The sequence below is a fragment of the Amphiprion ocellaris genome, chromosome 6, assembly GCF_022539595.1.
Source record: "Amphiprion ocellaris isolate individual 3 ecotype Okinawa chromosome 6, ASM2253959v1, whole genome shotgun sequence".
Classification (NCBI taxonomy): Eukaryota; Metazoa; Chordata; class Actinopteri; family Pomacentridae; genus Amphiprion; species Amphiprion ocellaris.
In genome coordinates, this window is record NC_072771.1 from 19676081 (window position 1) to 19688548 (window position 12468).

General features: G+C 43.2%; 1 protein-coding gene across 3 annotated transcripts in view; it reads right to left on the reverse strand.

The window, feature by feature from the left end:
• Positions 1-12268, reverse strand: part of tcf7l1b (transcription factor 7 like 1b) — a 32606-nt gene extending 20338 nt beyond the window's left edge. The window contains exons 1-3 of one of the 3 annotated variants that reach the window (XM_023296492.3): positions 11360-12264; positions 11142-11214; positions 10901-11028 (exon numbers count right to left, since the gene is read on the reverse strand). In XM_023296492.3, the coding sequence (XP_023152260.2) occupies positions 10901-11028; positions 11142-11214; positions 11360-11545 (387 nt within the window). In that variant the 5' untranslated portion in view covers positions 11546-12264. Of the gene's footprint in view, positions 1-10900; positions 11029-11141; positions 11215-11359 lie in introns of all 3 variants that reach the window. The other 2 variants (XM_055011640.1, XM_055011641.1) reach the window with 2 other exon arrangements.
• Positions 12269-12468: the final 200 nt, after the last annotated feature.

The following is a 12468-nucleotide window of genomic DNA, read 5'->3' on the forward strand; positions in this document are numbered from 1 at the left end:
ATGACTAAATTGAATTTAAAAAGTATTTTGAAAATTAGTCTCAAATCTCCCCAATGTGTGACACAGCAAAATTACCATGACATTCCCCAGGATTAGTTATGCGTATTGTCAGCCCACTGCAGGGAGGTCTGGAAGGCTGCCAGCACATTTTTATACCTGAAACATTCGTAAAAGTCATTTCCTTGCAATCTACAGGCTTCATTTTCATCCTGCTGTGCACACCGATATTGAGTGCTAAACCATGATTTAGTGATAGGCCTGGCTATAAAATCAATTCACATGTAGGGCTCTCCTTACATGTCTGAAACTTTGTAAAGAATAAATTTTTCAGACAAAACATGTGTCTTCGGGGTGGGAGGAAAAGTCTATAGAGAAATCACAAGGCGGGATGAGGTTGGGTCATAAGGTCCTCTACCTCTTCGAGGTTCATCAGGTCTCTTGAGAGCAAAACAATGAAGAAGGAACATGAGCAAGGGACCCCCAGTTGCTTGAGATTCTATATTTTTTGCTATGTGAGGGTTGAAAAAATAAGTTTTTATTCATTAAAAGTATTTTTTGGGGAGCTTACATTGAGTTACATAGGCTGTTACAGTGTTAAAAAATGCCTTGTTGACATTAACCAGACCACTGAGACCTCCAGGCTGGACAGTTAAAACAATATATACAGCTGCTGCTATCTTTCAGTTTCAATACAATCTAATGAGAGTGGCAAGGTGATTACGATCAGGGGCTGCGGTAAATATCAGATTCCCAGGGACAGAGTTTAGGAGAGGCCCCTTACAATTACACAGTATTCAGGAATGCAGAGCATGAACCACAGGAACATGGAGCTCAAGACAAAATGCTCACATCCCATTTTGAAAGTTCAGCTCACACCACGCGACAGAGAAGGTTTTACAAACAGCGTTACAACAAAAAAAAAAAAAGCAGGAAAGTTTATCTTTCATAAAGAGCTGTTTCTGCGAGCCCAAATTCTGTGCCACAATGCAACAAACTTCCACTCAATCCAAACTGCACACTTCTGCAAACAATTAAATGTTAACCCAAGGACTGTAAGCTGCTCAGAGAGGGAGAGAGAGAGAGAGAGAGAGAGAGAGGAGGGGGGAGACTGGAGAAAGAGAGGGGTGCTTGTGCACAATTACAGCAGGGATTTATGGCCTGAGAAACAATTTATAAATCACAGCGCCTGAGCTAATGTGCTCCAGATTGTTCTCCATGCAGCTGCAATTTTGGTCTGCGTGAAACGGCATAATAAACCTGGCTGGAGGACATGTTTGGGTGGTGGTGGTGGTGGGGCAGGGAGAAAAGTTGAGATTGTGGGTGGGGGCTGAAAGTTTCGAGGTGTTTTGAACAAAGAAAGCGAGAATTTTTTTTTTTCTGCGTGTGTGAGATTTTTTGCTGAGGTGCGATTTTTGATGTCGACAGAAGATAGGACGAGAAGGTCCTAACAGAAATGTGTATTCTCAAATTATGCACATAATGCCAATTAAAAGATGTTTTGTGGTAATTGTGGACCAACGCAGTAGCTGGACAGCAACAGCAGAAAACTGTAACTGAATAATTACACAAGTTTCCACTGAGTAACAATTTAAAGTTTCGAGCCCGACGTCGAGCCAGTTTTATGAGCTCACTGTGAAACTGTGAAGTATACCCTTATAATTACGCTCTTGAGATAAGTCAAAAATAATTTTAGGTTATAATAAGAAGAGACAAATGTTGCAAACTGATCCCTTCATTGTGGCTGCAGGGTGTGGAAGAAGAGATCGGATGTGCTGAGGGGAAGCCTGGGCTTTTGTGGCCACTCAGCCAACTGGCCCTGAACCTTGACCTCTAACCCTTCACCCAGGGGGGCAAACAAAGCTCTGAGTGACATCTGAAACTAGACACTCTGTGGGGAGAGAGTGTCTGGACAGGACTCAAATAACCCCATTAACTCTGCAGAAAAGATTTATGGCTATTTATTCTCCCCCTGCAAATTTCGAAAGCTGAAGAGTCACACAGATCTGTCAAAAATAATCAAGCAATTAGACGCGAGCACCAAGTTTCATCTCCTTTACTTGCCAATATCTCCATCTTGCAAGAAGAGAGGCAAAAAAAATGCTCCATAATTAACAGCTCTGGTTAGAGCTGTGATTAGCAGTGGTACACACATATGCCAACAGTTAGCGTGTAGCAAAATAAATTCTGCTTAATATGAACAACATGGGTCTATCTTCAGGCGGTTTAAAGAGAGTCACTGATGCATGCTCACCAGCACCTCCGATGGATCCTATACAATGGATTACATAAACAAGTCTGGCATTAGTATACTGTAAACAAAAACAGAGAGAAAAGTTGATGGTAAATGTGCTGCGGTGAATGCGAGCCTCCATCGCCAGAATGCTGAAAGCCACTGTAGTATTTAAATCAGGCAAGGAGGGAGGAAGACTGGGCCAAGCATTCTGTAGCTCAGCTGTGAGGCTCTAAGCCGTTGCCCTAGGGTCTTTGTCCTGCCTTTCAGGGCAAGTCTGAGGTAGTCAAAGACCCTATTCATGACCGGCGCTCCCCCTGCCAACACACCCATACAGCCCCAGTCAAGTCAGCCGAGAGCTATAGAGCCTTCCCATTTCACACGAGAATCAGACCTGCCCCTAAAGCCTGCTTCAGGGATTTCCAATAGCCAGCCCCTCCAACCCATGTACAAATCAAACAAAAGGGCTCCTTGGCCTACTCCATGTCATATAGGCTTGATTAGATCTTTTTTTTCCTAATGTCGCTACTCTAAATCTGAAGCAAATAAGTTGGTCACATTTGTCGGGATTTGCGATCCAGTAAATGGAAGCAGGGATTATATCAGTGAAGGTGCTGAGCTGCCATCTGACCCTGCCCCGTCCATCACTACCGTCTCACACAAGATTCCTCCCCTGAACTTCTCAAAACAAGTCGCACCAACAGCCCAACCTGAGTGTATCACATGATGAAATCTCAGAACAAAGAAACCTAATCATGCTGATTATCAGAGGGCAGACACAAGGGGAATCCCGCTATCAGTGAAGAGTGTCTTATGTCTGCTGAGCACAAGACCCTCAATCACAGCCATTACTCACAACTAATCAACAACATTACCTCATAATTTTAAATTGAGCAGATAAGGTCAGGAAGGAGTGATATCCTGTGGCTGAAGTAAAAAAAACTCAGCCCATCAGAAGTTCCTGCTGTCGCTGCTGTTTATTCTGACAGGATCCAAAAATCCTGCTTGCGGATAAGGAGGCCACACAAATTTCGATCACTTGGTGCCTTCGCTGAGCTTTAATCGAATTTGATGCTCTGCGGAACATTGTGACTTCTTAACAAGTACAATTGGTTTATGAGGGTAACTGGGGGAAGAAAGGGGCACACAGAGGTTAAGTTAATATCAATATTAGGACAAGCAGCCAGATCTCGTGGGAAAATCGTTTGTGTGTGATATAAACCAAATAATTACATGCAGTCATCTGGGCTGTTTTTCATATAAGTCATTGATTTCAAAATTCTTTACTATTAAACTATGTCAATTTTCTAGAATATGATAAGAAAATAGAAACACACAAGTTTATTACAATCATGCATTAAATAACATAAATACCACTTCTTACACAAACCAATCATGTGGTGTAGATGCAAGAACAAACTTACAAACTTTTCACTTCATTCCCTCCTTTTAAGCTCATCTCTTTCCTTCATATTTAAGGCCAGTTTAGTAACTTCAGAGTTACATGTGTCCCACTTTAGTAAATGCATTTTAAATTCCCGAGGCTCCCTGTAAGATTTATGAAGTCAAACATAGGATCCATTACATACACTACTTGTTTTTAGAGTCGGAGCTAAATTCAGATTGCAGATGGCGCGTCACTCTCATCAGCTACTTCATTAGTCACAGCTATAAGTCTGTGGTATACATAAGGTTTTATTTTTTAATATTATGGAGTGACAGAAATATCTGTGCAGCAACTTACAATACGAAACAAAAAGAGAAAGAGACAGATTTGCACCACTGGTGTAAGTTAAAGCTACACCAATCAAGCTTTGACTTACACACAGAGATCATACCTGATGGTGTCTGTGTACAGTAGGTCGCACATGTACGCAGGTTGCAATGTGTTGAAGTGACGTGTCTGTCAGGCGATCCAAGCCGCCCCAGCAGTCCAAACCTGCTCCGCCATTACAGGGACGAACTCGGTGGGAAGCAGCAAAGTTGATTTATAACTTCAACAAGAAGAACAGCTGCTCCGCTTGCTGTCAACTAACCTCATCCTGGAAGGATATCCATCCACTTCTTAATTTAGTATGACCACTACAACCACACTGATGCAACACACACAGACTGTATGACATGGCCTTTAACAGGAGCGAGCGCTTCTCTGCCCCGCATGTGAACCGAAGCGAGGCCTGATGTAAATCTTAGCAGCACTGATGCTACATGTGCGTGATCTGATATCCTCCTGCTGTTTGCTGATTAGGCTGCGACTGTAAGGGAATGGCGAGGCATTGTGGTCTACGGAGGAGAAGCTGTACTCTGTGGGAGACAGAATCCCCCAGATAAGTGAGTGCCTCAAGGTCTGGAAGCCGGCCCACCTCGGGATAACAGGCAAAAGGAATAGCAGCACCCGTATCTGCCCCAGTTTATGCTCCCACCACCGCATCTCATCAACAATCTCTCCTCCTGCCTGCTCTCTCTCTCCCTCTCCTGCTGCCTGCAGTGCTTAAACTGAAAACAGCTGCTTAGAATACCAGACTGATGAAACCCTGTTTAGAGCGTTTTCTTTCTCTTCCTGCTGTACAATCACGTTTTATTAGCATGGAGCGAAGCGTTTAAGGTACAATTATAGAGGGAAAACATTTCTTTATGTGAGCTAAACAGTAGTGGTTACGGGTATGAACAGGCCACATACACTTATATGGGACTGTCCAACAGGCAGTTAGCTGTCACCCCACCTCCCCCCCGCCTACCACTCAGACACAAGTATGGCTACAAGGAAGGACAATTTTCAAGATCATCTAAGAGTTTGACTGGAGTGAAATTCATACAGTTGAAAAGAGTAGTCAAGTAACTGATCAGCTGATCAAACATAAAATGAAAAGTGACCAAACAAAAAGACATCTGTGGGAATTTGTTGGTTTCTTTTGTCACATTTAACTGTAACCTCAATATCTTTAGGCTGTTTATCACACACAATGAGCCACGTAAATGTCATGTTGTGCTCTGCAAAAAGCCTTTTTTAACTATGCTTTGACATTTAAAACCCTAACAGTTAAATAATTAGTCACTTACCCAACTAACTGGATCACAAAAATAACAATTATGAATCGTAGGCACATCTTGAAAGATTATAATTAGTCTGACTAACAGACCAGAAGGTAAAATATACTTAACTTATGACATGGTCAAAGAAGGTGTGTCAGGTTTGGGTTTAAGGAATCTTTTAGTGGATGAGTTAAATAGACTATTAATGCTGACAAAAGGAGTTTGAGATCTGTGGTCAACTCGAGTGTGACTCTGTTCCTGAGGCCCACCTCCCTTCCCCCCTTTGCACCAGGACTCCAGGTTAATACCTCCGAACAGACATGACTAAGCCAGTATTCACAAAACACATGATACACGTCTCCACCTCCCTCTCCTCCGTCTCCCAGAGCCTTAATTCACTGCAAAGACTTTTAATTTTTTTGATAATTAGCAGCTGCGGAGCCAAGTTTTGGTTTTCCTTTAACCTCAACTATCTTTCAGTGTCAGAATAGCGAAATCCTGCAGAGATCACCCTCCTGAGGACTGCAATTGTTCGACAGTAGACCGAGGACATGTGCAGACACGATGAGCAGCTTTCCTCTATGAGCAGCTACACAGATTTGCTGTTTTTTAAAGCTCCTTAATATTTAACTCCGCAACAGGAATATTTTTTGGCAAGGTTGTTGAACACACACGGTCAATAACACATCTCAAATGTGTTTCAGAGCAAGAAAACCTGACATTTTGTTGTGAACTCAGGTGTGTTAGATGTACACCTCTGGCCAAAATGTCTCGAACACAATTTCACCCAAATTTTCAACAAGGAAAAGCAATGTAGCAAACCGCGCGGTAGCTGTGGCCAAACATAGCAAATGAGAAAAACACATAAATTGATTATAAAAAAAAAAAAAAAGAAAAAAAAATAACATTTGCACACATATTCATCTTGGCACATCAAAGGGATTCATTGATGTCACTGAACATGGGGAGTCTGCGGCTGGAGAGGGGAGATGTTGGTTATCCTTCCCTCAAAGGGTGCTGAGATGCTCCTGATGGGCCCTGCGCTCGAGAAGCCAGAGAGCGCTATAAACAGAATTTCTAATGTCTGGCGGGCGAGTGGGTGGGTTAGGTAGAGAACTAGCAGGCTATGGGGTAGCGGGAGGAATTGACGCCAGCTCATGCTTTCCACAGAGACCAGAGAGGGAATGATACAGACCAGGACTGACACCATTTCACGGAGTTCTATGCAAGCGATTTTAGGAAGCGAGCATGAGCATCCGTGGCGTGAAAAGAAAATGCTAATGCCAGATTTATGATCCCATAAAACCCCTAAAAAGAAAGACTGCATGTGAAACTGCTGCAGCTACTAAAAATTCATGACATCTGATTTGTTGTTTCTTTTTTTTTTGTTTGTGAGTAGTTTATATGTTTAAATCCAATGTTAAGTGGAACATTTGTAACCTATTAAGGGTGATATAATCACCACTCTAAACTGGTTTGGGTTGTGTTCCACTAATTACACCTGACCTTGATTACCCCTGTGCAACAGAAAAGTAGCTGCTGAGACACACAGTTGATGAAATTTATGCTGTAATCAGATTCGATTTTGAAAACCAAATCATGATTAATTGAACTTTTTAAAGCTTTTTACATCTTTTTTTGCCAAATTTAATTGAATTTCCTCAGAGTTCTTTATCGGAATTAATCACTCCGCACAAGAACCCTCAGGCAGCGATGGCATTTCTGCGGTCGCTGGCAATCTGTTTCTAATTGAACAGTGCCACCAAATTGATGTAGATGTGTTTGCCTTTGAAGGAAAAATCTTTTAAAAACTATAAACCTAGTCGAAAAATGTTGGCTCTGTTGACACAGTGCTTGGCTGAAAAAATATTTGCGCGCCAGCGTTCAGGAATACAACACTGAGGGTTGTCAGAATGTGAGCGCCGCACACTGTTCCCTCTGTTGCAAAATATCCACACAGCCTCACCTGAACACCCCCCTTCCTCCTCACCCCTCCTCCTCCTCCCTCCCCCCACTCGACCCGCCGACACTCAGGCTTTCGCGCAGACAAACGTGCAGCACGCATGGTTGCATGTTTGCTCGTTTATACACACACACACACGCACGCACACACACGCACACACACACGTGCAGCAAGGTGAGTGAAATGCCAAATGAGCCACCTGATGAAAAGACACCTCCACACAAACAGGCTTTGCTTTTGCAGGGAGAGGCCCTTTTATTCAGCGGGACAATGTCTGTGTTGACTTTTCTTTGTCTGCACATTTTTAAGCACCAAAAGCAGCAGAAAGAATGGAGGAAAAAAAAAAGAAGTCAGAGAGGCATGCAATGGTAGCTGCTGACATGTTCAGACTTATACAAGCTCTCCATTCATATCTCAATCTCAAACCATTTCCCTATTCAACAATCATGCTCGGGAGTCTGAGTGTCCCACTGAGTATTTGATGAAGATATGTTTGAGCGGCTAACCTCGCTCTCGCTTACTCGCCACCTCTCACACACAAGAGGCATTTCACTCTTTAGTGACGATGATGATGATGTACTAGCAGAGTTATCTAAAAGTGCTGATGAAGCTGACAAGAGGTGGCGTCAAGCAGAGTGTGTTCGACAATTAAATCTGGCGCTACAGTCGGCCTCCACAGGAACAACGCAAATCGGTGCATTGACAAACAATGAGTTGGATTTGTCGAGCTGACTTCGTCGGGGAAAGAGAAAAAAAAAAAAAGAACGCTCTGGCCCTGCACCCCACAGCAGGCAGAAGTCTGGTGGAACATCTCTGCAAACATAAAACCTCCTCCTCAGCTCTCGGTGGATTACAGCGGAATGTCAGCGCTGAGCAGGCTTTAAATCAGTTATGCTTGGCCCTCAGGGGAACTCTGTGCTGATCCCATGTAGGCCTGTCTCTCATTGCTCATGATAGGGTTGCCACATCCAAATTTTTCTTAAAGTTCGCGACTCAAATCCTCCATCATGTAGCACATTGCGGAGTAAAATTACTGCATGATAACTCTTGAGCAACATGTAATATCTCCTATATGCGGGTTATACTGCTTCAGATAGTTTATTGTTACACAAAAGTGCGTTGGTGTCACACCAGAAGGGGGAGTTGTACATAGATACATGCAGGAAATGCAAAAATGAATGCCTTTCATATATGTGTAGCTAAAGAAATATTTACATTACGCTTACGAGTTAAGTAACTGCAGCTCTCCGTGTAGAAATAAAAATAGGGGATTTTGTTGCCTGGTATCAATCATTATGATCTGTTAGTGTTTCAGAGACATAACTTTAATGTGCCTCACGCAGCATAAGTACAACCACATACCACTCCACGCTTATAAAACAAATCTGTCAGTCCCAGCAGAGCTTTCCAAGCCACACAATGTCACAAAGTGTTTGCAGGCACCAGGATTGTTTGCATCTCCAGACAAGAGAGGTGGCAGCATAAATTCTGTTACCCTGTGGCCATATTTTAGTGCCTATCAGCATTTTCTGCACAACGATGATGCAAGATAAATGTAACCATAGAGCTCATTTGTTAAACTAAGTTGCTGGTCAGACGTCGTGCAGGCCGCTGGTAAATATCAGTCAGTCAAATCTAACTGCACTGAACTTCATCCACAGGTGTAAACAAACCAAACTCCCAGAATGAGAAGCCTAAAAAGGGACTTTTAAAGTTGAGGCTCTCATCAATCACATTCAGTGCAGGCACACGGAGCCATGAGCACAGAGCAATATGGAGACCTTAAGGCGACTGCTAAGTATGCCAGCCATTGTCTGGCTGCTTGTTTTCTGCCACAGTGATGATTGACACAGTCAGCTCTCGCTGTCCCATTGACCCCATTCTTCTCTTTTCTTTTCCAGATATGGAGGATTATACCTCCCAATTTAAAATCCCCTCCAAATATTCGTTGCTTTTCCTCAAGAGACAAGAGCCGGCGTTTTAATTTTCAACTTTGTTTTCATGGATGAAAGCACAAGGAAGTGAGAGTTTTTCATAGCAAAGACTTAAGACAGAACAAAGCAGACACAAGATAACAAAGTAGATTTCAGTTGATTACTTTTTTACTATTAGGTTTGTTACTTAACTGCAACAGAAACATCTACCTGCAAAAATCCTTTAGAAAAAAAACACACAAAATACCACGACTAAAGCGTGTTTATCTCTTCCTGATCACATTGTTCCTGCGAAATTCAAAAAAACGAGACAGATGAACTACAAGGTGGCATGAATCGGGTAGTGTGAGGAGAGTAGCCATTTAGTTAATGAGCCCCAATGGAGACCTCCAATGAAGCCATCAAGACTGCTCAGAATAACAATGGTCAACTAACGCCTTTCTAATTGAATGGAAGGTACAGGGGAGGCGAGGGGAGTGGGTTTGGAACAGTGAAAAGGAGACAGAAAGGGGGGTAGGTGGGAGAGGAGGGGGGTCTTTTCAGTCAGATGCCTGCCAGGCCTTAACGAAAGTACTTGTTTTTTTGGTGGTGTTGGTGGTGGTGGGGTGACAAGGCTTGGGGGATGGACGAGCTCGGAGGAACACAGCTCTCCAGCAGGGATTATTTCAAGGAAGTTTACGCAGGCCCATGTAAACTGCGTTGAATACTTGCAAATATTGTTGGTTCAAATTGACTGGTCACTGCCACCGCATGTAACAAGTTCTTTAAACATCACATTCGCTGGTGATCTGCGTACATTGGTAACTAATGTGAAAATATAGCTTTCAGCGCTTCTTTAAACCACTACAATGTCAAAAAAATGTGGTATTTATGGCCACAAAACAGGTAAAGTGGAAAAATATGAACGCAACAGAAGCAAACAAACCAATGCAACATTTGTTATTTAACACTCTAAGCCAACTTTGCCAACAACCAGTCTGAGCCACCATGCAACAAGTAAATGCACGACTGCAAACTCTGCATCAACAACACTTGCTTGAGACTGTCAACCTTATCTAAAAGTCTCTGGATAACGTCTGTCATGGACACGGCAGCGAAATGCCTCCCGTGTGTGTGTCACAGCGAGGTATTACATTGTTGTTGCAGTAGGATATGACTTCAGGAACAGCCTTTTACCCTCCTTATGCAGACTAACTGAGCATGTGGGGTTTAAAATACACCCAGAGGAGAGTTAGCGGCCTGCATACGAAAGAAATGCCACACTGTGTACAAAACGGAAAGCAATCCAGAGGGAGTAGGCCTTCTTTAAAATACTAAAAGTGCATTTAAGCTTCTATACAGTGAAATTTAAGCCCCTATAGGAGAATCATTGTGAAAGGAAATCAGCTTTAGTGAGACGAGGTCACTACAAAGTGAAGATACACTCTGAGCACTGCAGTGTGTTTTTCCGTAAGGATTTGACATAAATTAATCCAAATATTAGAAGAATAACTGAGTTTTGTGCCAAATGGGAAATTGCCACATGCAGGGCTTTGCACAGGGGTGGGTGGCAGGGAGAAATTTATATCCCCAAAAAGAACAAAGAAGTAGTTAGTACTCCTTGAGAGGCCACTCGGAGGGAATATGGCGGTCTGGCAGTGCACAAGGAACTTTTACGCACGGCCAAAGTTTTCTGCAGAGTGTGACAGAATAAAGAAAAAGGAAAGCAGAGAGAGTGGACACATCCACGGGGACACTTACTGTTCTTGCACTGGGAGACAGTGAACCGTTGGATAGATACGGATTGGTGAGGTCTGGGATCATAAGAAACGGGTAGCCTGGATAGTGAGGACTCTTAAAAAAGCCACCATCTTGCTGTCTTCTCAGTGCTGCAGGCGTAAAAGGAAAAAAAGTCGTTGATCAGAGTTCATTTAAAGCAGCAAAGCGACATTATTCCTAGTATTTAAAAACACTGAGGATGTGTTTGTTTGTTTGTTTTTACCTTCGCTGAAGTAGTCTCTTGTTTTCTCATAACTTTCTGAGTCTGGTCTGGTTTGGGGGCGCCTCTCTGTTTGCTACAAGGGAGAATGAACACACAACACGGAGGGGGAAGAAACTATTGAAACTTTCAACACCATTAAATTACATTTACGTTAATGCTGCGCACCGTGGAGAGCGTGTGTTGGGGTTTTTTTGTACCAAATGTTGCAGCGTGCTTACCTCCGAGTCTGACGAGCTGCTGTTGTTTTCCGACTCGTTCACTAAGGAGGATTTCACATCATCCAAATCCCTTTCCGCGGATACATTCTCGGATATTTTTTCCTCCTGTTCCCCCTCGTCTTTGAACGAGATCATTTCATCGTTGGCCCCCAAATCGTCCCCACCACCTCCGTTCAACTGAGGCATTTTCGCAGAGCAAGTGGATAGAATCGAAGAGAAAGGGGGAAAAAATTACGCACGAACAAACGAGTTTTGTTGTTTTTTTTTTTTTTATCAGATCAGTGTAGTCCAAAACGAGCCACTTGGAGCAGGAAACTAACTACAAGGAAACGTTCATGTTTCAAAACTCATATTTTCTCATCCTCTCATCTCCTGGTCCATGGCGTTAATAATCCACAGTTTACAAGTTGCGACGCTGGGGGAAGAAAAATATCGATGAATATTTTGGCGTCAGCGGCCGGATGCGCAGCAACTTGGCAAAGTTTCGCCTCCTTCGCAGCTTGTGGACAACTTGTGGTCCCTGTGTGTCTCTACTTTTTCGTGCTGCTGAGGAATGGGGGACTTTCTCTCCTCCTACAACAGCCAGGAGACCACAGAAAACTACAGCCCAGGCCAGCCGAGAGGTTACTCAACAACAAGCAACATGTTGGATTTCATCTCCTAATATCCATGTGTGAGAAAACAATGGCTCAAGTTGCGGAAAAAAAAAAGAGGAGGAAAAAAAACCAAAACGGTTTCCCACCAGAGCCGACGATCTGTTGTCTTCTTCAGCAAACGCAAAGTTCATAACTATAAAACAAAACAAAAGAGGAAGAAAAAACACAGTGCAATAAAAAGTATAAAAATGATCAGCTGCTCGGCCTTTCCCTCCACATTGCTGCCGGGGAATGCGCTCTGAAAACTACTTGGTTGTTCAAGTGGAAGAAAAGCGCAGCCCGTCCGTAGAGGAGGAGTTTGCGCTGAAAACCGACACTTCATTCAGCAGCATGTAGATCAGCTATTCTTAACCCTCGAGCCACCGCAGCCACCGTACAGACCGTGCTATTAAATGTCGGAGGGCGTTTTAGCAGCAAAAGAAGAGGCACTCCAAAAAATACAGATCAATTAGC